At 46.3% G+C, this 27,480-nt stretch overlaps 1 protein-coding gene and 1 long non-coding RNA gene across 2 annotated transcripts; one reads left to right on the top strand and one right to left on the bottom strand.

The window, feature by feature from the left end:
• The first annotated feature begins 40 nt into the window (after positions 1 to 40).
• LOC146184567 (uncharacterized) lies at positions 41 to 5,205 on the top strand. The gene is made up of 3 exons (XM_084608581.1): positions 41 to 482; positions 846 to 1,646; positions 5,102 to 5,205. Exons 1-3 carry the CDS (start codon positions 41 to 43, stop codon positions 5,203 to 5,205), a joined length of 1,347 nt encoding a protein of 448 aa, XP_084464707.1.
• A 14,200-nt stretch (positions 5,206 to 19,405) lies between these two features.
• LOC146184568 (uncharacterized) lies at positions 19,406 to 26,906 on the bottom strand. Its single transcript, XR_014708576.1, has 4 exons — positions 26,833 to 26,906; positions 21,059 to 21,240; positions 20,184 to 20,294; positions 19,406 to 19,474 (listed from the first exon to the last, which is right to left on the bottom strand). It is a non-coding gene; the product is annotated as an uncharacterized LOC146184568 (long non-coding RNA).
• Between the last annotated feature and the right edge of the window lie 574 nt (positions 26,907 to 27,480).

Here is a 27,480-nt window from a genome sequence, read left to right on the forward strand (position 1 = left end):
TTTTGGGAAGTGTTCGAGCAGGTAGTAGATAAAAACGAAGATGTGTCTGACAAACAGATTTCACTACTTGCGAGCATCAGTCACGGGCGATGCGGCAGCGGCACTCGCTGGTCTTCCACCGACATCAAAGTGTTACAACGACGCTATCCAGCTGCTCAAGAAACGGTTTGGCAACGAGGAGCTTCTGGTTCAGGAACATCTCAAGAGGCTGATCGACTTGAAGCCCGTACGCTCATCAGACAATATCCGTGGTCTTCGCCGTCTCTACGACACCTTGGCGGCATACATCAAAGGCCTCGAGACGCTCGGACAAAAGCTGGAGTCTTACAGCTCGATGCTACTTCCGATCGTGCAAAGAGCGATGGCACGTGACATCCTGTTGGACATCAGCCGAAAGTGCATCGTGGACGCAGACAGCCTCGCCTGCGAACAGAGCTCCCTCTCCGATGCGTTGTTACAAGCAACGAACGAAAGCGGCCAAGGTACTGTTTCTTCCCTTTTAAAATTTTAAAACCGCTCTCGTTTCTGAGAGTAGAGGTCGTAAGTCGGGAGAATTTTAATGCATTACAAAGCATGGACCTCAAGCAACAACTTAGAGAAGGTCCTAAGGACAATTTGAAACTGCATGGGAAAACGCATGACGGGCACGTCCGATCGGCTGCGATGCTACCTGCTTTTTCTGCGGTTCCAAAGAGCACAAAACGCCGAGCCGTGACGCCGCAAAAGCTTTGGAAGAAAAGAAACTACTTCTGCGGTCGTCCGGCCGATGTTTCAAGTGCACGAAATCTGGACATCAGCCACGAGCATGCCGCGTAAGCCTGCAGTGCAACAAATGTCTCAAGAAGCATGCAACACGATGTGCGACCCTTCGTACACCGGTAACAGGCCCCCTGAACCGATCCGCACCATGACGAACGCGCAAGTAAGCCTCGAAACTACTACAACGGGAAACGGCTCTACTTCCAAAAACACCATTTTGCTGCAGACCGCAACTGCATTATGTGGTGGAGAGACTTGCAAGGCTGATGTACGAGTTCTGTTCGACGGAGGAAGTCAGCGCTCTTACATCACTGCTGACACCTCGCGGAAACGGGGATGCGCGCTTCTCGGGCATGAGAGGTTGGCCGTCGATGTGTTCGGAGGCCACCAAGACGAACGTGAGTTCCGAAGAGTAAAGGTCACACTAAAGACTAACCGCGGAGACGAGCAGGGATTGGAAGTACTGAAAACAGATACCATCTACGATCAACCTATTTCCTCACCACCAGAGAGAATAATGAAAAGACTAAAGTACCTTGGTTACGAACCGGCCGACTTCGCAAACGACAATGGGACAGAAGTTGTTGAGCTGCTTATCGGATCTGACCACATATGGGACCTCACCACAGGTAGATCGGTCAAATTAGGAAACCGACTGAGAGCAGTGGAAACATCAGCGGGCTGGACTGTTCAAGGGCCCATTGAGGAAGATGCCAAGCAGACCCACTGTTTCCACACCGTGGCAATACGAACATCTGTAATCGAGAGGCAGACGACAGATATTCTGACCAAATTCTGGGACTTGGATTCAATTGGAGTAAAGGAGGTCGAGGAGACCGACAAAATGTGTCAAACTTCAGAGTTCTTTGAGCACATCAAGCGAGTCGGTATCCGCTATGAGCTTGCGTCGCCTTGTAAATCTGAGATTTCGCTCGAGGATAACCGAGAAATGGCTCTGAAGAACCTCAATCAATTGGCGAACCAACACAAAAGGGCTCTCGACCTTCTTGAAGAATACGATGCGGCGATCAGGCAGTACAGTATTCTGGACATCGCAGAACGGGTAGAAGAAAAGGCCGACCGCAACCACTACGTTTATCCCATGCCTCATCAAGCAGTGCTCCGTGACTCCAGAAAATTGAGAGTTGTGTTTGATGTTTCTTCCCACGCCAAAAGTACAAAGAGTCTTAACGACAACCTTGAAACAGGACCCAACTTAACGGCAGACCTCGTCGGGCTTTTGCTCAATTTTCGCAAGTATCGAGTTGCGCTTGTCGCGGAAATTGAGCAGGCTTTTCTACAATTTGCAGTGCGAGAGCAAGACAGAGACGCTCTGCGATTTTTTTGGTTCCAAGAGACCCTTCAGACCAGTACTTCGTTGCCTCCCCATTGAAACGTGGCGCATTAAGTATATCGTACCGTCGGGAACCACCGAAGGATCGTTTTTGCTCTCTGCTAACATTCAACACCACCTGAAAGCTTGCGAGGAAGAGTTTCCCCGCACACAGAGCCCGCTGCAACAGAGCCTTTATATATAGGACCTGCTAACTGGTGCAGATAACGAAGAGGAGGCTGCGAAGCTCTACAACGAAGCCAGCGCGATTTTTCACACCGCCTCTGTGGAGTTGCACAAGTGGTCATCGAACAGCGAAAGGCTGTACCGACAAATGACTTCATCATTTCCGGGGGGAATCTGTCAGGGACAAAAACGGAGACAGGCCAGAACCGAAGGGCGTGTCAGAAGACGGCGGTTTTGTCCCCCTGATCGCCGGCCGAGCGGCCACTCGCGGGTGTGTGTGTTTGTGCGCGCTTGTTTGTGTGTGTGTGTGTGTATGTGTACGCGCTGCAGTGCTTTTTTGGAAATAGCACGACTGCTCCTTGCCACTGCCGGCCAGTCGACCAGCGGCTCGTCGCCCCTCAAAGCGTCCCTCCCGCTCCACTGGCGGGCGCCGTCGAAGACACGACCGGGGCCATAATTATCACCAAACTCGGCGGGCCTGTCCCACGTGTCGGCAGAAGAGGTTCCTGGAAGCCCAGCGGGCACATCGATGGGCTGAACTGCGTCCATGCCACAGATAGAAGGTTTCAGGCTTGACGCGGACGCCCGCCTGCCCTGAAATTCGAGCCTACGAGGGGGCTGCGGGCCGGTACCGTGGACGCGAGGATGATTCCTCTGTTATCGACGCCGCTGAACGAACGCCGCGAGTGCCAGGATCCAAGGGCCCACGCAAGCGGTGGCCCCCTAAAGAAAAAGGGAAACAAGGGAAGGCTTAGAGGGAGAAGCGCGGCCAACGGTCCTAGGACAGTAGCTTGCAAGAAGCCAAACGAAACGGTCGTCAGTTTGAATTGCTGTAAAGTTTCGTCCATGTAGCCATTAAATCAGTTTGTTAAGTTTCACTGGAGTTTTATTCTGTGGCCAAATTATCTCAACGCAGACACGACGACAACAACGATAACGACAGACAAGGGGCATTTCAAGTCCCAATTTCTGGCTTTTTTCTTCGACCCTCCCTGTGAAGAATAGGTGTCGCCTTCCGAAGGTTCAGAAAGGTGATTCGGCAGACGAAGGAATAATATAACAAATCAGGTCGTCTTGATGTTGAACGAAGAGAGAACATATATTTACAGATCATATACAAAAACAACTGAATTTACACTGGTATTACTGCAACTGGAATTTACACACACAGCTGCCACCGCCCTAGCCAAAGGGTACATCTCATGTACAAAACATCTCACACAGAGAACTGCATTCTCACACAGAGGAAAGCTTACGTGCCGAGCCCGGAGGCGCCAGTTGTGCTCAGCTGAGCAGAACTACTCAACCGGGTCTGATGGCTGCTTTTTCATGGCAACGACAAACAAAAACATGAGGGCGGTCGCTATACATGATCCGCCTCAAAATTACGTAGCCAAACAAACCCGTTGATTAAGGAGACCCAACCCCTGTGGGTTGGCAGTAATCTCGGACCCAGGTCCTTGATTCTTTAAAATAAAAATGCAGTATACACGCTGCATGCTCTCTCCACTCGAGGCTCTCAACCTCTCCCCACAGGCGCTCGTCCTCTTTTCTCTATCTCACGGTCCACATGGCTATGCCGCGGCCGCATTTCCCGAAGAAGCGCCACGAGATGTTTGAGACGAGGACGCCATTCCGTTAGCCAAAGGGGGCCAGGGTGACCATGCAGTCAGTGGCCATTAGCAGGAAGGGCTCGTCATCGTCGCTGCTGTCCGAACCGGGAGGGGCACCGCGGGTGGGCAAGGTCAGATCGCGCTTTCGTTGAGGAAAAAGCTCGAAACTGCTCTATAAACCGCACCGTCCCGCGCACCCAACATTCAGGCTGAATAGAGCACAGCTGGGGTGTCTCCGAGACGCCGTGTGTCGAACAGCTTATTTAACAGCTCCGTTCCTTCGTTAGTGGCGCCACGTGGGGGACCGTCGAGAAGGTGTGTTTCTGGGAAGACTGGCCCTCCCAGGCAGAGGGGAGCGCAGCTATTGTCGCTCGTCCCGAAGGTTTTTTGAGTGCCTGGGAGGTGATAAAACCGAAAAGTTCCTGCATTCCAAGCGGGCTAGGGGAGCGGCCGTCACCGGAGGAAAGGCATGAAAAACAAACAAACAAAATATTTCAACCTTGGCTACGAGGAGCGGGGTCCGGCTACCCTTTCGATGTGGCACGGATAGACGCGTGTAAGCGCCAATAAACAAAAAAAGGGAGCTGCCATTTATCGCGGCCTTACGCTCCTTATGTATACAGGGGAAATAAATTCAAGAAAGAAATGAAATAAGCGGCGTGGGAGGCACAGCTGGTCGGGATAGCTCGCTTGATAGCGTAACGAGTGGAGTAATAAGTGACGACCGCAACCCCTCTGTTCCCGGAAGTCGAGGTTGAGAAAGGCCGACGTAGGTCAAGATCGAGGCGGGAGAATGGGCCAATGGGAATTTTGATGGTGTGAAGGTGGCCACTACGCCGAGCCTCAGGCTGCAGCCTCAGAGGAGGGCACTGCCAGGTGCCCTGCTCTGAGGGCGTCATGAAGTTGGGCAAGAACAGCAAAGCGGAGATGACCCGAGACGACAAGCAAATGGTCCACATCAGCTGGGCGCATACTACGTCAGAACAGTGTATCGTTACGCAGCGCAAACATGCTGACGAAGGATCGGAGTCGTCGCTGCGCAGCTGGTCGATAATTTGCTGCTGTGAAGGATCAAGACTCTCTTCGGCGGCGATGTGGAGAAAGTCCGAGGTAAAAACTTAACCGTCGGCAATACAGTCACGCAATTCGGGAGGGTCTACGGGATGGCGGGACAAGCAGTTAGCATTTTGATGTAACTGGCCTGACTTAGAGACAACAGTAAATGTGTATGCTTGCAAGCGCCAGGCACAGCAGCAAAAGCAGCCTGTAGAGTACTTCAGTGAGGACAGCCAACACAAGGCATTCGGTCTGTAAGGAAGCAGAAGTGCATCAAAAGAAATAAGGGCTGAATTTTCTCACTGCCCAAACAAGTGCGAGGCATTCCCGATCCGTAATCGAATAGTTGCGCTCGGAGGGAGATAGCAGGCGGCTGGAATAGGCAATGCCTCGGGAGCAGAGATGGGCAACCTCCTGAGAATATGTTGAAACCTCGGGAAGTTGCCCATCATTTTTCATCGCTAAATCAGGGTTCCCTATGCTGTGTATCTATAAACGTCACTTTAAGTGCTTTTTGTTTATTCGTCATCAAAAGCTACAGTTGTACAGCGGATGGACAAACATTCAATACCCTTATGTTGCTGTAGATGACAAAATGTCTGGTTCGATTCCTGAGCAACCTCATGAGGTAAGGTTGAAACCCCGTGATCTTCCCCACCTTAGCACGGCAGTATCCATGCAGGTAATGGCAAGGATAGCGCCATTATCGTGGCCATTGGCGTGGTTTCGAAGTTACGTAGGTGCAGAAGGGTTTGCATGGGCCTGGATAGGTGGAGCGGCGAGGACCGAAATGAGTGCTTGGAAAGCGTGAGTTTTATCAGGGCGCCAAGAGATCGTAGAAAGACAGATGCGGTGGGTTTCGAATGTCGGGGAGAATACTAAAACGTTGTCTAGGTAGCATAAGAACGTGGTCTATTTGTAGTCATGCAAGAGAGAGCCCACCATGCGCTCGAAGGTCACCGGAGCGTTGCAGAAAGCGAAAGGCGTGGCTGAATGGGTACAGGTCGTCAGGGGTAACAAAGGCCATTTTCCTGCGATCCCGTTCGTCCACCGCTATTGCCAGTAACCCAACGTAGATCAGTTGACGAGAAATAGCTGGCTTCATGCAGACAGTTGAGAGCGCCGTCTATTATGGGAAGAGAGTCAACGTCTTTCTTGATGTTCAGGTGGCGGTAGTCAACGCATGATGTCCAGTTGTGGTCTTTTTTTACTACACGATAAGTGATGCACATGGACTGCTGGAGGGCTCGTAATGTTGGGAGCAACTTGGTTTTTTTAATCTGTATTATTTGGCTTCAGAAAGAGGGACTAAATTGGCCAGAGGACAGTCACCGAAATCGAAGATGTCTGTGTAGGAATCCAAAAGTCTAAAGAGGAGGCGGGCATGATTGGATGGCAAATCCGCAGTTATTAGTGCAGAGTAAGGTCGGAAGGGGATGTTGCCGAGAGTGGGATTGCAGAAAATTCTGGTTGAAGCTCAGGTATGACAACAAAAAGTGTACATTCGGTAAGAAGGAACAGATCCGCGAGTGCGATGCCTCGGGGCAAGACTTGGGCCAAGAGGTTGAAGTTCAGATTCAGAAGGTAGGTGGGGTTGACGGTGACGATGATGATCGTGTGACGAAGAATGACGTTGAGATGAAGGATAACGTCAATGATACAACAGCTCTGGTTGGTTCCGACACGAACAGAGTAAAACGGAGACATGGAGAGCGGGAACATGGATGGCAGCATCAAACGGTAGGCGAGGAAGTTTAGCGGCGCGAAGCCGAAGGGCCGCTGTTACAGCAGAGCAGCAGGTCTAAGCGAAGGATGCCAATGGAGCAATCGATAAGGACAGTACGATCCGTTAAAATGTAGATACCAAGTATGACATGGTGGGGACAGGTGTCGATGACGGTGAACAGACAGGAGTAGTATGGCCGATAGTGCTGACACGCACAGTGCACAATCGAGCAATAGCAGCGGCACTGCCATCGGCAACACTAACGCCGGGGGTAGCCAGAGGTGGGGGGCAAAATATTCTTGCGATGGAGAAGAAAGCGTCCCTGAACACAGAAAGTTGGGCGCTAGTAACGATCAGGGTAGTTGCAGGTATACCGTCTACATAATGGTGAAGAAGGTTGCGTCAATCAGCGATGGTCAGGAAGGAATTTTCGGGTCGAGTCTTCAATCCAACGTACCCTCTGGGTGTGGCTTTGGTTCATTTTCCTGGCGCCAGAGAAGTGTGGGCAGGACGGGCGGCGAGTTTTCGGTGACGGGATATCTGGGTCTGAGGGTATGGCAAGCGGCTAAAACTGCGTAGAGCTGGAGCGATGAAGGTGCGGGAGGGCTCATCACATGGCGATGGCGAGCGGTGTCCGCAGTCGTCGCGCCGATATAATAAGAGCAAGGTCGAGGAGACGAAAACAACCGGCTGCGGCAATGATGAGAAATGTGACCAGGGCGTGAGCAGTGGAAGCGGATGAGACGGCCATCCAAGGAGCGCCATTGAAAAGGGTCACAGGAGCAGCAGCGTACAGGGAAGGACTGAGCGGGAGCAGCAGCAACAACTATAGGAGCAGCGGATGGGGAACAGGGTTTCCTCATTGCCTGCTAGTATTGAGAGCCGCGTTCGAAAACTCCCAGCGAACGACTGCTTGAATGAGGGCAATCGTAGGTTTGGTGGGCTCAGGGCTGAAGGCGATGCGGATCATAGCCACGAGTTCCCTGCGGGGCACCCAGGTCAAATTTCCTGGATGCAACTGCTGCTGCACTGCAGGCGCGTACTCACACGCAGACGAAGGCGTAGCAGCCTTGTTGGGAAGCCGGTCAAAACTAGGAGCAAGCAATTTGGCGCTCTTTGTCTTCCTAGAACTTCCGGCAGACATGGAAGCTGGAGTCGACGGCGGTGCCGTCTTTGCAGAGTGGACGATTGAATATGTCATCCATGATCTTCTTTAGGACGTGGCCCACCTTGTCGGTTTCTCCCATGGCGCTGTCCACTTTAGGGCTCAGGATGTCCTTAATGTAACATAGATACGACTAGGAGGTTGACTTTGCTCGACAAGCAAGTTTTTTCTCTGCGCTAAGCTTGCGTCTAATTGGTTTGCCATGCATATCTTTAAATTTCTGCTCAAAGGCACCCCATGATGTGATGTCTTGCTCATGCATCTGGAACCTGATGTGCGTAGTTCCCTCTAGGTATAAAATTACGTTAGCGAGCATAACAGTAGCTTCCATCCGTTATGCTTCCTTACCCGCGCGTACATGGGAGCCACTAATCGACGTCAACTTCTGTGTCTCAAAAGGTGCCCTGTGCGTGAGGCGGCGCCACGAAAATGGTCGGCGCTGATGTGTTGAATGGCATACTTAAGGAAACAAGCTGTCGGCCACTGCGGAGCTCCAAGTTGTGGGCCTTAGATAGCTGTACCCAGCACGCTCGACCAAACTGTTACGGGGCATTACTTAGCAGCAAGAGGCACACCCCACAGTCAGGATCGCACGTCACCTACAGGTGAGCGCATACACCAACGCAACAGCTCTTAACTTCAGCATTGTTGTCGTACCACACAGCGCCGAAAATGTCCTTTTCGTCTCTCGACTACACATCGTAACATATCTAGAGGGCCTTTGATTGCGACTTTGATCCAGTTTTAAGACTGTATCATTCTGAAACTCGTTTTCGTGAAAGGAAAATAGAAAACTCAAAGCTTTCATCGCGGTAAAAATCAAATTTTGTTCTTATGCGGTCGGTCTCAATACTAGCCTATTTTAGAGACAGATTTAAAGATAGAAATTTTTTCGGCCGAGGGAGTAATGCCATTAACAAATAGGAATCCGTGATTACTATTTCGGAGAGAATGGTGCACGGGCATAGCCACAGTTTCCTGAGAGCACCGTGAAACTATCTTGATGCCATCGCAGTGTGATTCTGGAAAAGGCCCAGCCGTGGTTCACGTGTTCTTCGTGTTCGTTTTGTTTTTGTAGCCTATAAAAACTGTTTTCAGTTAAACTAACCCTTTTGTCGTATTCATCTGTATCGATACAGGCCGTCTTGGGTTTATGCTCACTTCAGTGCCTATTCAACGTCTTTAATGAAAGCTGGTTCCGAGCAGCTGTTGTGTACGGTTCACAAACACACACACAACACCGAAAACTTTTCACTTGCGGAAAGAGACAGCTATATGGTGCTTGCTGCATCCCCTTCTCACTTCTTCTTAAAGGTACTTGCTGCTAAGCCTACCTAGACCACTTGACCACCTAACACAGCTTGTATAGGTACCCATCTACTCTTGAGTGGCAAATATTTTCTCTGAAACCGATTGCCCGCCACAAACATTTGCTTCCCTTGCACCGCTCCGGCGCTCCAGACAAGCCGGCACAGCGCACCACTCAAGTCCCCACCAACGAGAAGCCGCGTGAGTATGCGTCATATTAATTCTCTGTAGTAGCGACACGAACTCCAGGCAGATACACAAGCTCCCGCTAGAGGCGAGGTTCTTTAAGAGCAAAGGTCTTAATCTTTCGTTCCTGGTTTTAGCGGCGTCGCCGTCGGCGTAGCTGGTGTGGAGCCTCAGAGAAGCATAACGGCTACCCTATCACAGTTAGTACTGGCCAACGTGGGGCACGATGCTCTTCTCGGTCTCGGACAAACCTCCATGGTCATCTGCAACTCAGACGCCTCACACAGTCTGGAGAATGGCAGCATTGGAGTCCTGAGGGACCCCTGCCGCGGTGGCCATTGGGGAGTTGGAAACCGTGATCCCAAATTTAAAGGAGAAGGAGAGAGTATGAGTGGCAACGAGTAGCTTAGTTTCCAGGGGGTATATGTATAGCGACGACAGAGACAGGCATAACTGGAAGGTGGATGCCACGCGGGGAGAGCGCGGGCCGAGCTATCGCGGAAAGAGGAAGCCGGACAGTGTGCAACTACTGGGTGCTGCTTGGAAAAAAAAAGAAGGGTGGCTGTCGTAGAAGGAGAAGTTTATGTGAGCATAAAGGAATGGCATAACACGAGGACGAGAATGAAAGGTAGACCAGGGTGATATCACGTGAGAAAGATCAGTGGCGGAAGAGGAAAAGGTCCTAGCGCAGGGTTGAAAGTGGAGGAGAAAAGTGGGGCAGGAGCCGGTGAAAACGGCTATGTACAGTTTTCGTTGTCTGGCGCGTGACATGCTGTGATGAACTATCAGAACTCATGAGGGAAACGTTCCCATGCTGCCCATGCGCCGTCACAGACAAGGTCGAGGAGTGGTAACGACTCTTCTCACTGCTCTGACGACCTCATGTAATTCAGGAATACGTAGACGTCGCTTTTCATGACCAGGTGTTCGCCCTCAAAAACAACTGCCATTTCTGAGTTCGCAGGCGTCGTTTGTAAAATCAAGGACTAGCAAAGAAGTGTCAGCTGAAGGATGATTTTGTGGGAGACTAAATAGTGTTGCACACATATATGCACATCTCTATCAAATTCTTTACCTGAGGGTATGGCTAAATCAAAATGACCGTAACGATGCGCTCCAAATTCTCATGATTGAGTATCATGATCGCCTGGACTTTTTTTTTGCGGTTTCGCAAACCCACGTGCTAATTATCGTTGAGAGCTCGGTCTGGCCAATGACACCTCATAATGACAATAATGATCACCTGCATCTGATATTGAGTTGCATGTTGGCACACTTTATACGTAATAATTGGCAAAATCTGGTTACATCTTAATAGCAAGCAATGATCCAGTAAAAAAACATGTTCGCCTTAAACGCGAGGTTAGGATTTAATCTGGCCGGAAAGCACCGACGCTTTCAAAACATGCTGTCGGTTTGGCAATATAACTTTTGCCCTCGGAAGGGTAATAGAGTTTCAGGATAGCGGTGGCGTATATTAGAGTATACATATAGCATAGTATGTGCTGCGCACGCGCAGTAACAGGAACGTATGCGCCCTTCGCATTCACGCACTAGTGCCTTCCCACGGCAGCAGCCATCCGAGTATATCTCCCGTGGCAACCGCCCACTCTTACTACAATTACCCCTACACCAGCCAAAAACGAAAAAAAAAAAAAAATGGGCTTAACAGCTACAAAATTTAGAACACAAAATTTAGTTCGGGCGGTTTTAAGAGTGCAGTTCGTCCAATAGCGGTGGACGCTATGATGCTGACAATCATCTAGTGCACTTTCGGATGTTGGTGCCGAGTTTCCTTTTCCACGCTCAATAGAGAGTTCGTTCGAATCCGGCACCAGCTTGTCCTTTCGTCGTTCACGTTATCGTTGGCGTCTGTTGTCATGGCCGCATGGCAATACTGTGCCCGGCGTATGTCATTGTATAGGCGTGTACTGCACGCAGTCCCTGACAGGCTCCTCGCGCTGGTCTTTGCTGACTTTAAGTGGGCAGCCTTTAGGAGAACGTAGTGCAACCAGTTATTTCGCTACTTGCCATGGCGGCAGCGTACATTGACGACGGTAGCAAGAGATATGTAGCAGGTGACGTCTTATTTTGAGCATGTTCAACGAACTAGCCCCCATCGCTTCTTTGCTTGTGATGTCTCACTTGCACACACTCGATCGGCATGCGTATGCCGCAGTCTGATGCCTCGACCGTCGAAAAGTGGGAGTGGATCGCGAGGTTGCACTTTCTGTTTCAATTATTTCGGGAAGCCGATTCCGCCTGTGAATGTTAACGAAGCAGGCCAGATGAAAAGCCTTCTCTAGCAATTTGAAATCAGGTGCGAGGAAAGAGAGAATCGCTTCCAAGGCGTACGTACGCACACTCTCGTGTCAGTGAAGCGAAAACGTATGTTTGAAACCCCGAAGGTACATATGATTTCTGAGAATGCTTTGATAACGCTGGGAACAGTTGTATCAGTAATTAGGGCACAAATGATTGTACTTAAATCTATGATTGCATGAGAAAATACTATGGACATTATTAGAAAGAGTCGCTGCGGGAGAGTTAAGTGATCGGGCCGTGAGCCAAAAACGCAAGTGGAAGCGTTTTTTCAACTCATCATCATCATCATCATCATCATCATCATCATCAGCCTGACTATACCCACTGCAGGGCGAAGGCCTCGCCCATATTTCTCCACTTAACCCGGTTCTGTGCAAGTAGCATCCACTTGACCCCTGCGAACTTCTTAATCTCATCCGCCCACCTACCTTTCTGCCGCCCCCTGCTATTCTTTCCTTCCCTTGGAATCCAGTTTGTTACCCTCAGCGACCATCGGTTATCCTCTCTTCGCACTACATACATGTACATGTATGTAGTGCTCATGTACATTTCTTCTTCTTAATTACCACTAGAATGTCGGAAACTTGAGTTATTTCTCTGGCCCATTGTGCACGCTTCCTATCTCTTAATGTTACCCCTACGATTTTGCGTTCCATAGCCCTCCGGGTTGTCCTCAACTTAAGTAGAACTCTCTTGGTTAGCCTCCACATTTCAGCCCCATAGGTGAGTACAGGCAAGATGCAACTGTTGTATACTTTTCTCTTTAGCGATACCGGTAAGCTGCTAGTCATAATCCGTGAGTGCTTGCCAAATGTGGTCCATCCCAATCTTATTCTTCTTATTATTTCCTTTTCATGGTCCGGAGATCTGCGGTTACTACCTGTCCTAAGTAGACATATTCGCCTACTACTTCCAGTACGTCGCTACCTAATGTAAACTGCTGTTCCTTCCCGAGGCTATTGAACATTACCTTAGTCTTCTGCATATTGATTTTCAAGCCTACCTTTCTACTTTTCCTGTCTAGGCCATCAATCGTTATTTGCAGTTCATCCCCCGAGTGGCTTAGCAAGACCATGTCTTCAGAAAATCACAGATTACTGAGGTATTCTCCATCTACCCTTATCCCTAACTGCTCCCATTTCAAGTCTCTGAATACTTCCTCTAAGCAAGCTGTGAATAGCACTGGGGAGATTGTGTCTCCTTGCCTAACAGCTTTCTTTATGGGAATTTTGTTACTTCCTTTAAGCAGAACTATGGTTGCTGTGCAGCCACTATATATATCTTCCAGCACTTTCACGTACGGCTCGTCTACCCCCTGATTTCGCAATGCCTGCATCACCGCCGAGGTTTCAACTGAGTAAAATATTTTTTCGTAATCAATGAATGCTATGTATAAGGGCTGGTTATATTCCCAGCATTTTTCTATCACCAGATTGATGGTATGGATATGATCGATACTAAAGTACCATTTCCGAAACCCTGCTTGATCCTTTGCTTGATTGTAGTCTAAGGTTGTCCTGATTCTATTAGCGATTACCTTAGTAAATACCTTATACGTAACAAACAGTAAGCTGTTTGGTCTGTAATTTTTAAGGTCTTTAGAGTCACCTTTCTTATGAATGAGGATAATGTTTGCATTCTTCCATGGTTCCGATACCGTCGATGACACCGGGCACTGCGTATACAGGGTGGCCAGTTTTTCTAGCACGATATCCCGCCCCCCCCCCCCCGTCCTTCAGTAAATCTGAAGTTATCTGATCCTCTCCAGCTGATTTCGCCCTTTTCAAAGTTTCTAGTGCTTTCTTGACCTCGTCCTTCGTCACTGATGGAACGTCTGACTGTTTTTCCCTACCGCCAATCTCATTACGGTCCTGACTACTTGGCTACTGTAGAGATCTGTATAGAACTCCTTGGCTACTTTGACTATCTTTTCCATATTCGTGATGACGTTGCCCGCCTTGTCTTTTATCGCATACATATAGTTTTTGCCTATGCCCAATTTCTTCTTTACCGCTTTAAGGCTTCCCCCGTTCTTTACAGCATGCTCAGTTTTCTCTATGTGATACTTCCTTATATCGGCCACCTTGCGCTTATTGATTAGCTTTGATATCTCAGCCAATTCTGTCTGGTCTGTTGGATTGGAAGCTTTCATGCTCTGGCGTTTCTTAATCAAATCTTTCTTCTCCTTTGACAGCTTATCGGTATCGTCTCTAAGTATGCTACCGCCTACGTCTACAGCGCACTCAGTAATGATATCTCTGAAATTATTGTTCCCTGCTTCTAGGGTAATGTGGCCATCCTCGGTTAGAGCTGAATACCTATTCTGTAACGAGATCCTGAACTCTTCTGCCCTCCCCCTCACCGCTAATTCGTTGATGGGTTTCTTTCTTACTAATCTGTTGCGTTCCTTCTTCAGATTCAGTCTAATTCGGGACCTCACCATCCTGTGGTCACTGCATCGCACTTTCCCGATTACCTCTACATCTTGTACAATGGCGGGGGTTGAACACATTATGAAGTCGATTTCATTGTTAGTCTCTCCGTTAGGACTTTTCCATGTCCATTTCCGGTTCTTCCGTTTGCTGAAGAAGGTATCCATGATTCGTCAGTTATTGCGTTCTGCAAACTCAACTAGTAACTCCCCCCTGCTATTCATAGAACCAATACCATAGTCACCTACTGCCTTGTCTCCTACCTGCTTTTTCCCTACCTTGGCATTGAAGTCGCCCATTAGTACAGTATACTGCGTCTTCACTTTTCGCATTGCCGATTCTACATCTTCGTAGAAGCTTTCAACTGCCTGGTCATGATAACTACATGTAGGTGCATAGGCCTGTACAACCTTCAGTTTATACCGGCCTATGCACCTACTTGTAGTACTGCTCGCGTACTAATCGAATAACGAAATATGAATGAGAAAAAGAAGCCGGTGAATGAGTCGCACAATCTAACGCTCATTGAGTTTGTACGCTGCCGTTATAATTTGCTGCTTTCAGGTCAGAATTACTTGGTAAGGTTTCCAACGATACGTACGCACTAGTCTCAAAATCAGCCCTCTTAATTTGTGCCCTATGTCAAGCTTTTAATGAGTCTCTGCGCCGAAAGAACGCTCTGTATGAGTGTTCAAGCTTCATACCTCAGCTTGAACAGGTCAAGTGCTGCAGGGGCTCAGCCCTGCTACTTAACAAGATGGGAGGGCATAAAATGAATCGGATCTTTTTCCGAAAGTCTATGGAGCTTTTCTAGTGACAAAATTTTCCACTTGAGTGCCTAAACCTTTTCGTTGTCTGTCTTAAAACGCGTAATGCTTCAAAATCCACAAGCGTGCTGCTAACCACAACGTTACCACTGGCGCGCGGCTCTGACTTCCGCCTTTTGTTAGACAGTTGTCTCTGGCGACCGAGTGAAACTTAGACACAGAAGGCAGCTGGCTATGGAGTGCATGTCAAGTGTACTAATCTTTCGCTGTGAAATCTTAACTATATGAAGTGAACTTGGCGTTAATGTGACGGACTTTTTCCTTCTGATTCACCCTGAAAAATCCTAGTCAGTCTTCGCATTATGTCACCACCTGTCCCAGAAAAAAAATCAGCATTATGTTACTCTTCCTTGCTTCATTTTGCACATTGCCCTGCCATGTAACGTTCGGTCAATGAGCGCCAAGCAATGTCACCCGCTAATTACCCCCTACTTGCAGAGGCACGCTTGGTGTATGACGTATTATTACCAAGTTTGCAGAAGCGGCACAGATATTTATGCTCCGTTTTATCCAGGCCGTAGAGATGAAGCGAGCGTGTTCGACTGGGGATCCCAGGGTCTTGGAGTACTCGGTCCTTATCTCAGGTGCGCTGCTCAGGTTGAATCTGATACAAATTCGGCCATGACATGTGATATCATGACCGCACACACACCGCTCTATCAGTGCTAGTAACCCACAGATACCTGCCAGGTACATGCCCGTGATTTTCGTTGCATGGTCGTCGATGCGGCTGGCGTTTAAGCTAACCCGACATTAAGCTGATAGCTTTTAACTCTGAGTGCAGTTTATGGTACATATTTGACTGAGCTGGTTAGCCGGTCTACAGAGCGCGAGGTGGTTGTCAAGGCTAAATGGCAGCCGATAGCCACGCACGAACTCTGCATGTCGAGTAAAGGTCTTCTGCTGGGAGCATGAACAAAAATTACAGCCATTGTGATACTGAGTTATTCGAAATCTGAACGCCACCCTTGAAGTTTTTTTATTTTCTTCTATATTGTCCGAAACAACTTTAGAGAGTCATACAGGCATGAAAACGTGCAGAGCACGCTCTTGTTACCCGTGTTTTTCTTTTTTTTTTTAAGGTTGTACCTTTTTCTCAGTCTTTTGTTTGTTTGTTTTTTGCGATGAACGAGCATTGTGGTCGATTACATTGACAGGGATATATATGTTCTACTTGTTACATCAATAGCTGGTTACACCAATAGCTGCCAAATATAATAATATAATAGGCTAGCCCTTGGGCCATAGCTGCCCGCTGGTTATGTAGACGGCGAGGGCTCTCATGCCAATAACGGGCGCCTAGGAACTGCGATCTAAAGTGAAAAATAGGAACTGCTTATCGGATTTTTATGCATCTCAATACAGTGAGGCAAGACAATATCGGTGATCTACCAACTAGTATATTAAACGAGAAACGCTTAATTTGGGAGCTGCAGCGGTCAAGCCAGAACAAATATGTCACTAGGCCCCCAAACGTGCTTTCATACCCTGCCACACTCGCAAGTGTTTCCCGCGTATAGACATTTTTCGGGAGCTCTCCTGATTGTCTGGTGTCGACAGTACGTGTCAGTATCGTCTGTTTGGGTTGCACAGTGAATATGCCGTGCGCTTGCATTGCGAAGCGCTAGTTGGCGATCGATGTTCGCGTTTATTTTGTCGCCAGTGAGTTACCGTCGTAAATAAAAGCGAATGTTTGTAAAGAGTCAACAGGCCAGCACTGCTACTGCTGAAAAAAGAAGCGGTAAAGAACAGTTTTAGAGATTTTTGCCGATCTTATATGCTCACACTCCATCGGTTCCTTGCGTCACCCGATTTGCGTTATAATTATATAACTGCTTTCAACCGAAAAGTTTTTTCAGCATGGTCGCGGTCTTCGCTTCACTCACCACATTTCGTCGGCGGTAGAAACACCGACGAGAACGCTTTTGTTCTCTTATTTCATTTGACATCTTGATCTGTACAAGTCCTTCCGGTCAGACCACAGGAAACAGCCCAATCTACTTTCCAGGATATTTTATATATGGCTATATTATCTGGATCCGCCAGCCGTGCAGGTGCAGTCTGCATTTAGAAACTCATCTTGTTTCCTTGCGAGCACGCGCATACAACGGGGCTTGTTTTTCAGAACTTGTGAAGGCCCGATATCTGTTTTAAACATGCCGGTATTTTTGCGCTTTCTTTCCATAAACTTTTTATGCTCGACAACTTTTGCAACCTAGACGATAAATGTTTGATTACAAGCTCTTGTATGGTAGCATTACATAGAGTCCGCATGCTAATGAAAAAGCTAAATAATGTAGGTGCATGGTTCCCTAATTTCAGGATTGTTCCTCATTCATCAGTATTCTTTAATGTCGTCTGGATGTTCATGAGCGCGGATTTTGCAAAGGAAAATTGAAGTCAGTCGCCTCCATGTTTGTTTTACAGGGGTGCGAGCGAAATTCTTTTTTCTTCACTTGCCTGTTTACGCCGTTATGCTTCCGCGTATAAATATTTTGCTATGTATCCTGGGTACATATGAATTTAAAAAAATAACACGCTGGTCAAGAGGATTTAGCCTTTCTCTATTACAGCATACAGACACACACTGGGGAAATGAAGTGCTTTTGCTAAGCCCTTTTCAACGCGGTCGTGGCGACTGCATTCTGGTGGTGGTAAACGCAAAAGGCACCCGTGTGCCGTGCAGTGTAAGTGCACGTTAATGATTCTCACGTGGTCTTAACTATTCAGAGCCCCTAAATGCAGCAGCCATCGTAGCCAGAGTCGCTTTGGATGTTAAACCCCAAACACCGATTTCGAAACAACTTGCCATAAGCCATCACTTGGATCCAATAGTTTCATCTTTCTTTAGATGAAGCGGTTACGTTTGTTTGTTTCAAACACTTCCTTCCAGCGTCTAAAATGAAAATTACAATCGCCTCTCGTAGCATGGGAGATGCTCGGTAAATAACACTGCAGAGTAATCTGCGAAATTCATTAGGTATGGAATTAGAAGGCACCAATTTGGGAGCCCAGAGCATTTTCACGGCCTTCACCAGCCACCTGCGCGGCATTGCGCATAACGCTCTTGTTTAAATATTGCACCTGCCTGTTCCAGCAGCTCTGAGGTCCGTGATCGCTGTCACACATCGGTTCATAGCATGTGGCACGTTTCTAGAAAGTCGCGTTTCTGCGTTCTTTAATTTGGTCAACTGCAGTCTACGCTGCAGCGGGTGGAATACAATCCGAATGACTGAGCTGGTGAGTTGCATCGGAAGCGTGTGGAGAAACCACCACATAATTACCTACTGCTGGCGCGCTTCCGCTGGCCGCCTCTTTGTCGAGAGTTACGTATAGGCATTAGGTTTCTCTAAACCAATTAACCCTCAACTGCGGAACGCAGTGATGACCAAATTCAAACGAATATTAGAGAGTTTTAGTACTGCGTGCGTGGGCACACGCAAGAACCTTGCGTACGAAGGTGACCTGCGTGCTCCTAACTGCGCATGCGTCCTACGCGAATCCTGCGTGTTGCGTATCCATGGCAGACGTACGCAGGAGTCCTGACTTCTGCGTGTTTACTTCAAATCGTCTGCGTGTTGCTCTCGATATGGCCGCCACGCGAGCTGCAAACGCTCTGGCACGTTTTTTTTTCTTTTTATTTCAGACGATTTAGCTTTTCTTCGAGAGATGAACACGTGCAACCCTTTTGGTGATCAGTCGAAGTGGTTTTAAGTCACGAATTATGTGCAGTATGCAGCGCGAAAGCTTTTTTCCACTCGCTCATTTCGCGAACGTTGCTGCCTGTTGCTAGCGTACTTCGTCGCCCAGGATCGCGCTAACCTCAGGAGGTAAGTAACAGATTTTTGATGTTTCTTGACGATGCAAGAAAATTTAATTCGTTCGATAACGAGGCTAAGCATATAAATGCCGTTCCGGGTTACTTTGACAGCTGTTTGCGTCCTTTTTCATTTATTATAGCGCTCACAGAGCAGTGGATGCAAAAAAAAAAAAAAAAGAAAACATTGTTTGCCTAACCTTTGCTTGTTCGCGCTCAAAATTTTCACAGTGGTGAAATTTAGTGGTAATACTAATCTTACGCTTTGTTTGAGCAGTTTACTCTTTTGATTCCAAGTCGAAAAAAACAACAGAAAATTTCTGATGGTCTGTAGTCTTGTCGTATTTTTTACCTGTATTCTGACGTTCATTGTTTGTAGTTTTGTATTTTGACGTTTTGTAGTCTATTGTTCTATATTGTGACGGCATGCATTCTGATGTCCCGCAATCTGACATTCCGTACTCTGATGTTCTGTAGTCCGAGGGCGTATGTTCATTTCATATACTGTTGTAACTTTCTTCTCTCTATATTGTCAGAATATTCAGACGTGCAAAATGCAACCACAGCCAAGTGGGAAAAATTAGTCATTAATTGGGCTATTTTGCTGGCATGCAGACCTGGCAGCTCTGCACAAAAAAGTGTGCAAGCATGCCGAAGACATGCAAAACAACACCTGTGAGAAGCCGCCTTTAATAGGAATCCATGAAGCTGTATTTCCAAAAGGCGCTTGAACGGGAACACCTGAATGACAAAAAGATGCAGATTTAAATTAAACACCTATTTAAAATGCATTTTTAAATAAGAAAGTGGTTTCGATGAAGGAAAATTGATGTCGGTTATTTTGAAGGTAATTGAAAAATGAAAGAATTATTTTGTTGTTTTCTATAGACATTGGCTATGGAGAATGTTGTAGTGGCTGGCACAAGAATATTGTAAACCTCATTGTGCTTATTATGCGGTTTGAAAATGGACAGCACTAGGCCATTTTTGTATTACCGTTTTATCAAATTATAGCCCGTCTCTCCCACATAAAGCCCGCAACTTTAACGTAAGTGGTAGAATACCAAAGTAGTAAGCCTTCATATCGAGCAATAAATAAATGTTTAAAGAGTTTAATAAAGCTCCTGAAAATGACTAAAAGATTATACGTGTTTAGCCTAACCATTATTGCACACAGATATGCTCAGGACCAGCCAGTATGTAATGCTCTTATAACTGCGGCCCATGCAAATCTTTCTCTGCTAGGAAAATCTCCTGAAATTGCAATAGCTTTTATTTCCTACTATAAGCCTATAAGCTTTTATGTTAGAGAACTGAGCAACCTGTGACACCCGCTGATTAGCTACACCTTGAAAGCATGCATAACTCCGCTGCAAAAAAAAAAAAAAAAAAACATCCTGTGCATACATTACTCTGTCACCCACCAGAAGGAATACACTGTAAATCTTACCCTAGAGGAAAAGGTGCAGTCACTTCTGTGCCAGGTACTGCGGCATCATCTTGTAGCGCTTGTCCACATCTTCTTCTCTGCAACTCACCTCCTTCAGCAAAAGCCAGGTGTCTGCACAAATAACGTCATTAATTATTTCCTAATCAATTTTTCATCCGATTTTGCAAAAACGACAAAATTACAATTTGGATGAAAACTTTAGATATTTTCCAGAAAAATTATTGCTTCAACTGGAAGCATTGATTTACTACTGAAACACTGTTTAGCATAAAATATCCCAGATGAAAATTTTCTGCTGGTTTCTTGCTGGAAGCTGCTGGTTCGTGCTGGAACCAGCAAGTAGCCTGCTGGATTTTTGCTGGTTGTACTGGTTCCAGCAGGGTGCTTGCTGGTTTTCTTTGCTGGTTTTGCAAGGGTTAACATGCTGAAATACAACTACTGCTCTGACCATGCATGGTCAAGCAACTGCTGTATACATTTCCAAACGAGCAACACATGTTATTTAGTGTTGTTAAAATTTGCAGCAAATATGGCTTCTTTTTTCGTGCTAGCCCAGTTCAGCTAGGAAAGTGACTCAAAACTGCTAGCATAGTTGTTGGTGCCTAACAACCAACTCGTACATTGAGCCAATCATCCATTCATAATGATAAAACCGTTTTGTGATATCTCATCAGCCTTCCCCTGCACTGTATTTTAAACAGCAGCCATGCTCCTTAAGCAGCATGGTTTGCAGCTTGTTGATAGCCACAGTTAAACCATCACCAGTTTCAGTTTCCAAAATACCAAAACAATACAATTGTAATTATTATGTATACAGCGACCACAAAACCAAATGAAATCTCTTCTGTAGTTCATGGAAAGATGTTTTTGTTTACCTGACACTCATGTCACTCCAAAAGGGTAAAATGGAGGGAACACTCTTGAGATGGCTCGGTTACAAAGGCTTCTTGTCACGCTTCTTGTACTTCAGTCCCCAGTGAACGGACATCAGCTTGTAGAAGTCGGAATCCGATCGGAGACTGAATTGGTTCATAGAATTTCCATGGCCAAGGTGGGCCTGTAAAAACACAAAGGTAAATGTAATTATTGTGGCGGATTCTTTATATAAATAAGACTATGCATCATTCAAAAGAAGCACCCATTTTATTATAGTTGTTGAAGAGACAAAAGCACCTGACTGAATAAAGTTTAAAGCCACCAAGTGCAAGTTATTTAGAATATACTTTATTCAGTAAGGCTAACCTATATGATTTTATAGTGTGATCACAAATTGAGGACAATGTAGCAAACTATATGGAAAAGAAAAACATAGGTTCACCTTTGTTGGCATAAACAGAGGAGTTGGTCATAGCAAAAATGCAAATGCAGGAAATGTAGTTGAATCAAGAATGGGCATCAGCAGTATATATATCATAAAGCCAAGATAATGAAAGGTTGTTAAGCTGATCAACTGCGACGTGATCGTAATGCTTTTATCCGCCAGTTGGCAAAGCGCTGCCAGATTTAAGCTTTCTGCGCTGCTGAGGACAGAGCTTCGCTTTTCTGCTGGTGAAAGGTAAGTGTGAACAGCTGCTGACACAGCGCCTTTACGTTGCCTCGGCTGCACCTGCTGGAGGTTATCTCCCAGCAAGCAGAAACATATGCACTGTTGTGGGTATCGCTGAAGGCGCGGATCTGGCCGCGCTTTATCAAGCTGCGGATGACAGCGCTGTAATCACGGACACTTCGGGCACGTGCAGAAAGCTGTCACGTAGTATTTTTAAATTTCGCCAGCTTTCATTTGAGCGGAATGAAAAGGGCCACGCTAAGACTACCTGAGAGGAAGCACCTGGGTCAGGTCCTTCGTGGCACTTGAAGCCGCTCTTTATTCAGACCTGAGCAATTGAGCGATTTATAAGGTCAAATAATTATAGTCTGCTAATTATTCAAGAAGATATATATAGTGACTGCACAGCAACTATAGTTCTGCATAAAGAAAGTAAGAAAATTCTCATAAAGAAAGGTTTTAGGCAAGGAGACACAATCTCCCCAGTACTATTCACAGCTTGCTTAGAGGACATGAAGACAAAGGACAAGACAAAAGAAAGCCACAGTACAAGCGCTGTCTCACAACTATGCCTAAGCCCTTTACTCCAAGGCCCAGAAAAAACAAACATGAAGAAAACGAAGCAATCACGTGATTGCTTCGTTTTCTTCATGTTTGTTTTTTCTGGGCCTTTGAGTAAAGGGCTTAGGCATAGTTGTGAGTCACCGCTTGTACTGTGGCTTTCTTTTATCTTGTCCTTTGTACTCGTGTTCACGCTGTTTATATTAATAATGAATAAGTACCAACTCGCCCAACAAAGTATCTTGGTTGCTTAGAGGAAGTATTCAGAGACTTGGAATGGGAGCACTTAGGGATAAGGGTAGATGGAGAATACCTCAGTAATCTGCGATTTGCTGATGACATTGCCTGGCTAAGCAACTCGGGGGATGAAATGCAAATAATGATTGGTGACCTAGACAGGAAAAGTATAAAGGTAGGCTTGAAAATCAATATGCAGAAGACTACGGTAATGTTCAACAGCCTCGGAAAGGAACAGCAGTTTACATTAGGTAGCGAAGTACTGGAAGTAGTAGGCGAATATGTCTACTTAGGACAGGTAGTAACCCCAGATCCGGATCATGAAAAGGAAATAACAAGAAGAATAAGATTGGGATGGACCGCATTTGGCAAGCACTCACAGATTATGACTAGCAGCTTACCGGTATCGCTAAAGAGGAAAGTATATAACAGTTGCATCTTACCTGTACTCACCTATGGGGCTGAAACGTGGAGGCTAACCAAAAGAGTTCTACTTAAGTTGAGGACAACCCAGAGGGCTATGGAACGAAAAATGGTAGGGGTAACCTTAGGAAATAGGAAGCCTGCAGAGTGGGTCAGAGAAATAACTCAGGTTACCGACATTCTAGTAGAAATTAAGAAGAAATGGGCATGGGCAGGACATGTAGTGCGAAGAAAGGATAACCGATGGTCGCTTAGGGTAACAAACTGGATTCCAAGGGAAGGAAAGCGTAGCAGGGGGCGGTAGAAAGTTAGGTGGGCGGACGAGGTAAAGAAGTTCGCAGGGGTCAAGTGGAGGCGACTAGCACAGAACCGGGTTGAGTGGAGAAATATGGGAGAGGCCTTCGCCCTGCAGTGGGTATAGTCAGGCTGAGGCTGATGATGATGATGAATTATTCAAATAGACGGATCAAGTTATATAGCAGGTGTCTTACTTAACATCTAACAGCAAATTCAATTGATTTGGTTTGAAAAGAATGCTTTCATATTTTCGTTTTTATAATCTGCAGTGTGTCCACCTCAGCTCATAAAACCTGTACATAGCCGGACTGAGGTCAATGCCACATAGGGGCATCTCCTTTCCCAGAGCAATATCTCATGACCTAATGCATCGCCGTTTACATATATGCTTCATCATGGTAGCTTTGCTTCGTTAAAGTGGCGCCACGTGCTGTCACATATCTTGCGACCAAGAGCGCAAAGCACACAAAAGGGGTCAGCCAGTCATATAGTGCGCCCTCTACCTTTTTCGAAACCACTTAATCATGACGCGACATACGACAATAAAATGACGTTCACCAAACTATGGCTACAACACAATCATTATTGAGGTTACGGTCAATAACATTGCATCCGCACACTCTTACATGAGCTATAGTAAGCCACCGCCCAGCTGTAATAGCAACTCTAAAAAAAAAAAAATGTAACGGGAGAGTATGCCTGGACCACAATTACCTGCTATGCCTAAAGCCGATTTCAAACTAAAGGGACAAACGCTGAAAGCAAATAAAAAATGAGAGCATTTCGCAAAAAAAAAAAAAAAAAACATGATGTCAAGAGCAGCTATTCACAGTGAAACTGAGGATGCATGACTAGAACGACGAAGACGACGGAAAAAATACGAATTTAGAAAACGAAATAGAAGGTAGGCGCCGAGAAGGAACCGAACTTAGGCGAAGCGGCGTACAATGCGAAGAAATAAAGTAAACACAAAACCAGGAAAATATGCCTAGAAAATTATGAGGGTGTGATCAAAAACACAAGCGCCGGGACAGCACAAAGAAATGCATTATCAAAAAAAAAAAAAAAAGAATGGCAGCAAATAGACCAAAAGGCGAAAAATAAAAATAATAGAAAAGAAATAACGGAAAAGTAACGTGAGTTGGGGAGGGAAGAGGCAAAGTATTCATATTTTTGTTTGAGGATGACCAAACAGAGAGGAAGAGGATTGGTATAAACAGCGCGAACACGAAAACAAGGGACAAGAAACACGAAAGCCACAGTACATGCGCTGTGTGTGTGTGGCTTTCGTGTTTCTTGTCCCTTGTTTTCGTGTTCGCGCTGTTTATATCAATAATGAATAAGTACCAACTCGCCCAACAAAGTATCTTGGAAGAGGATTGGCTAGTGTGTTTATGATGCAAGCAGAACTTCAGTCATTTTTTTTTTAAAGGGGAAAAACAGAAGCAGAGTGCTTAAATTATTATTGGCTTGAATGAGTAAGGAAGATTGTAGCATTAAAAAATATCGAGGAATAGATAAAAGAGACCTGGACACGAAAGGGAAAGCTCTTGGGTTGGCACAGGACAAAAGCGAAAAAAAAAATGCTTACAAAAGCTTATTTTAAGAAAGAAACTGAGAATAAGCACCCAATGGAGATTGGGAGCGAGGTGGAGGCAGTTTATGCTTAGTTCTGGTATATTATCCGATTATGCCGGTAAGGAGAGGGTTGCGGCCAGCATATCGGAAAAATATGCGCCTCAGTGCTCCGCGTAATCCGATCTGTGACGCGTCACCTTCATTCGACCGAAGGAGCTATATCTCAAAGTGAAATTCACTACGCTAATGTGCTAACTGTGCGTTGTAAGCTCAGGAACACTCTCGCCTATTGACGTCATTCATCTTAGGCCTGCCACTATTATTCCCCTGCCCATGACTATTCCTGACCCTTCTAAACCATAGAAAGCCGCATATCCCAAATATTTTTTGGTGAGATAATATGCAGGCGCAAATTCGTTTTTCCCTTCGATCGCGTATATCAACGCTCGAGCGCTGTAGACAAACGGGCTCGTGACTGCATGTACAAACACGAGTGCACTTGTCGGCAGGTTTGGAACATAGACTGCTTTAGTAAAAACAGGCTATGGCTGGAGTCGTACGAGACGGAATGAGGAGAAATATTAGCGCATTTGTTTCGTTGAGGACGCGATGGTCATTTCGTCTTCCTCATTTATATACTATGTGATGACACTGTAACGCGAGGATTACAGTTCACTAAGTACATCAAAACATTGCATATTGTCACTTGGCGGTGACAATGCCGTAAGCACAAAAGAATACAGACTTAGCAGTACTGAAATTAAGTCTTTGCTGGGCTGACTTGCTCCCTGACAATAAGTGAACATCTCGGCGGCGGCGATAGCAGCAAACGTGCTCGCTGGTCGTCGAATAACTAATTCCGGTCACACTCGTCAAGCTCAATTTAAAGGCGGCGAAGAAACATGTCGATAAAGCCGCAAACGGTTACTAGCATAACCTGTATATTGTAGAAACATAGACGAGTGGCTGGAATCATTTCAGACACATCTCGGTACATCTTGCGCGACAAAGAAAATGATAAAGACTGAGCTACATGTGAGCGAAAAAGAGCGAGAGCGACGCGACAAGTCGGCGCGGCGAAAGCGATCATGGATCGCTTCGTCGCTTAGTGGGGAAGATGGATGCTCGCGAATCGACGGCAACGCGAAACGGCGACGACGCTCTGTTTTGCTGGTATAGTACACCGCAAACTATTTGCATATGCAAGTCACAACAATTGCAAGAATTGAAGTGTTTTGCGATAACATGCAATAAAATGGATTTACACTTGCGCTATAAGAGTAGTAACTTGACCTCTCATTTATTTATTTATTTTCTGTTGCGATTATACATTCGTAGAATCCTTGGCCATTCACCATTGTTCGTACAAAGCAAGAAATTTACGCGGAAGTGCACAAACACGATGCAACACTGCAAAAAAAAAAAAAAAAAAAATGAGAGAGAGAGAAAGATAGAGAGAGCGCGTACGAAATGAGCGGCAGTGACGTACATTTCGCGTTCATGCTGTTGGCTGATCGTGCATGCGATTACGAGGAACGAGCGAAATTTTCTATTTCGGCAGGTCGGAGTGACGAGCCAATCGACACATGCATTTCTGTTCGCGCGAAGACTTCGCGCGAAGTGTGCCGCCATCGCGTTCGCGTAAGTTTTCGCGTACATGTAGCTCAGTCAAAAAAGCACGTTTCGCGATAAGACTGAACAAAAATACAGAATCGATCCGCGCTCTACAAGGCGTTATCATTGAAGATCTGAAATGTTGGCGGAAATATTTTGCGACGCACAGCACAGCTAGAGTTCTCCAGGCAAGACTAATAACGTCCGTACTTGACTGCTCGCGAACTGCAGTCTGGCGCCTTTGTGCTTTTCATGCTAGGAGGCTAGAGGCAGTGCTCAAGATCAAGGTGGTTGCTTAGGGTAACAGGGGAGGGGGGGGGGGGGGTTAAGAAACTTCACCCGTCGTCGTAGCTACTCAAAGTAGAAAACAAAGACAAACATCACATTACGTACCTTCTTCCGCGCATCAGGCTCGTCATGGCCTGATGCGCGGAGCAAAGAGCCTGCTAAGCTCTCTGCTCCATCCTTCCATTTCTTCGTCTGCGGTTAAGTGTCAGCGTTACGATTCATTTCTCTCTTCAGAATACAATTCAAAACACATCGTAACAAAGAAGGTCTATTTTCCTTGCATGCTGTCTTGTCTCTTGCATGCTAGTCGTTTCTCGTAGCGAGTAGTTTATTTTTTTCTTTTAGAATGCCGAGGTCTGCTGCCTCAACCAGCAGCGTCTCGTTGCGTGACGGATGATGATGTTAGTCAAATGTAGTGCCGTTTCTGCTGCCCTATCGATCATGGTTAGCTTTCGCCAAGTGCTCAAATCTTCGACGATCATTCATTACACCTTAATCCTAATTTACTTCTTCATATCAATACATCATTTTATTATTTGGCCATAAAGAAAGTGTCTGACAGCACAGTCGCGAAGTCCAATCAAATCTGAGGATCTGAACCGATATAAAGATGCAATATCGAATCATTTGAAGTCAAAACACACAAATAAGGGTCCAGACAGTAAATTCGAGTGAAAATGTCAGATTTTAACATCAGCGTGGTTCGACGAACGCGGTAAGGTGAAGGGGCAAGCGGTTCAACGTTTCCACAGC

The sequence above is a fragment of the Amblyomma maculatum genome, chromosome 7, assembly GCF_055883805.1.
Source record: "Amblyomma maculatum isolate TAMU_Amacu chromosome 7, ASM5588380v1, whole genome shotgun sequence".
In the NCBI taxonomy this organism is placed as follows: Eukaryota; Metazoa; Arthropoda; class Arachnida; order Ixodida; family Ixodidae; genus Amblyomma; species Amblyomma maculatum.

What these genes read in the sequence shown, in the direction of transcription:
- LOC146184567 (XM_084608581.1), top strand. Translation starts at nt 41, where the DNA reads ATGTGTCTGACAAACAGATTTCACTACTTGCGAGCATCAGTCACGGGC. An exon ending in AACGAACGAAAGCGGCCAAG is followed by an intron (nt 483 to 845) that starts GTACTGTTTCTT and finishes TGTCTCAAGAAG; the next exon opens with CATGCAACACGATGTGCGAC. An exon ending in TGAGCACATCAAGCGAGTCG is followed by an intron (nt 1,647 to 5,101) that starts GTATCCGCTATG and finishes GGCCTGACTTAG; the next exon opens with AGACAACAGTAAATGTGTAT.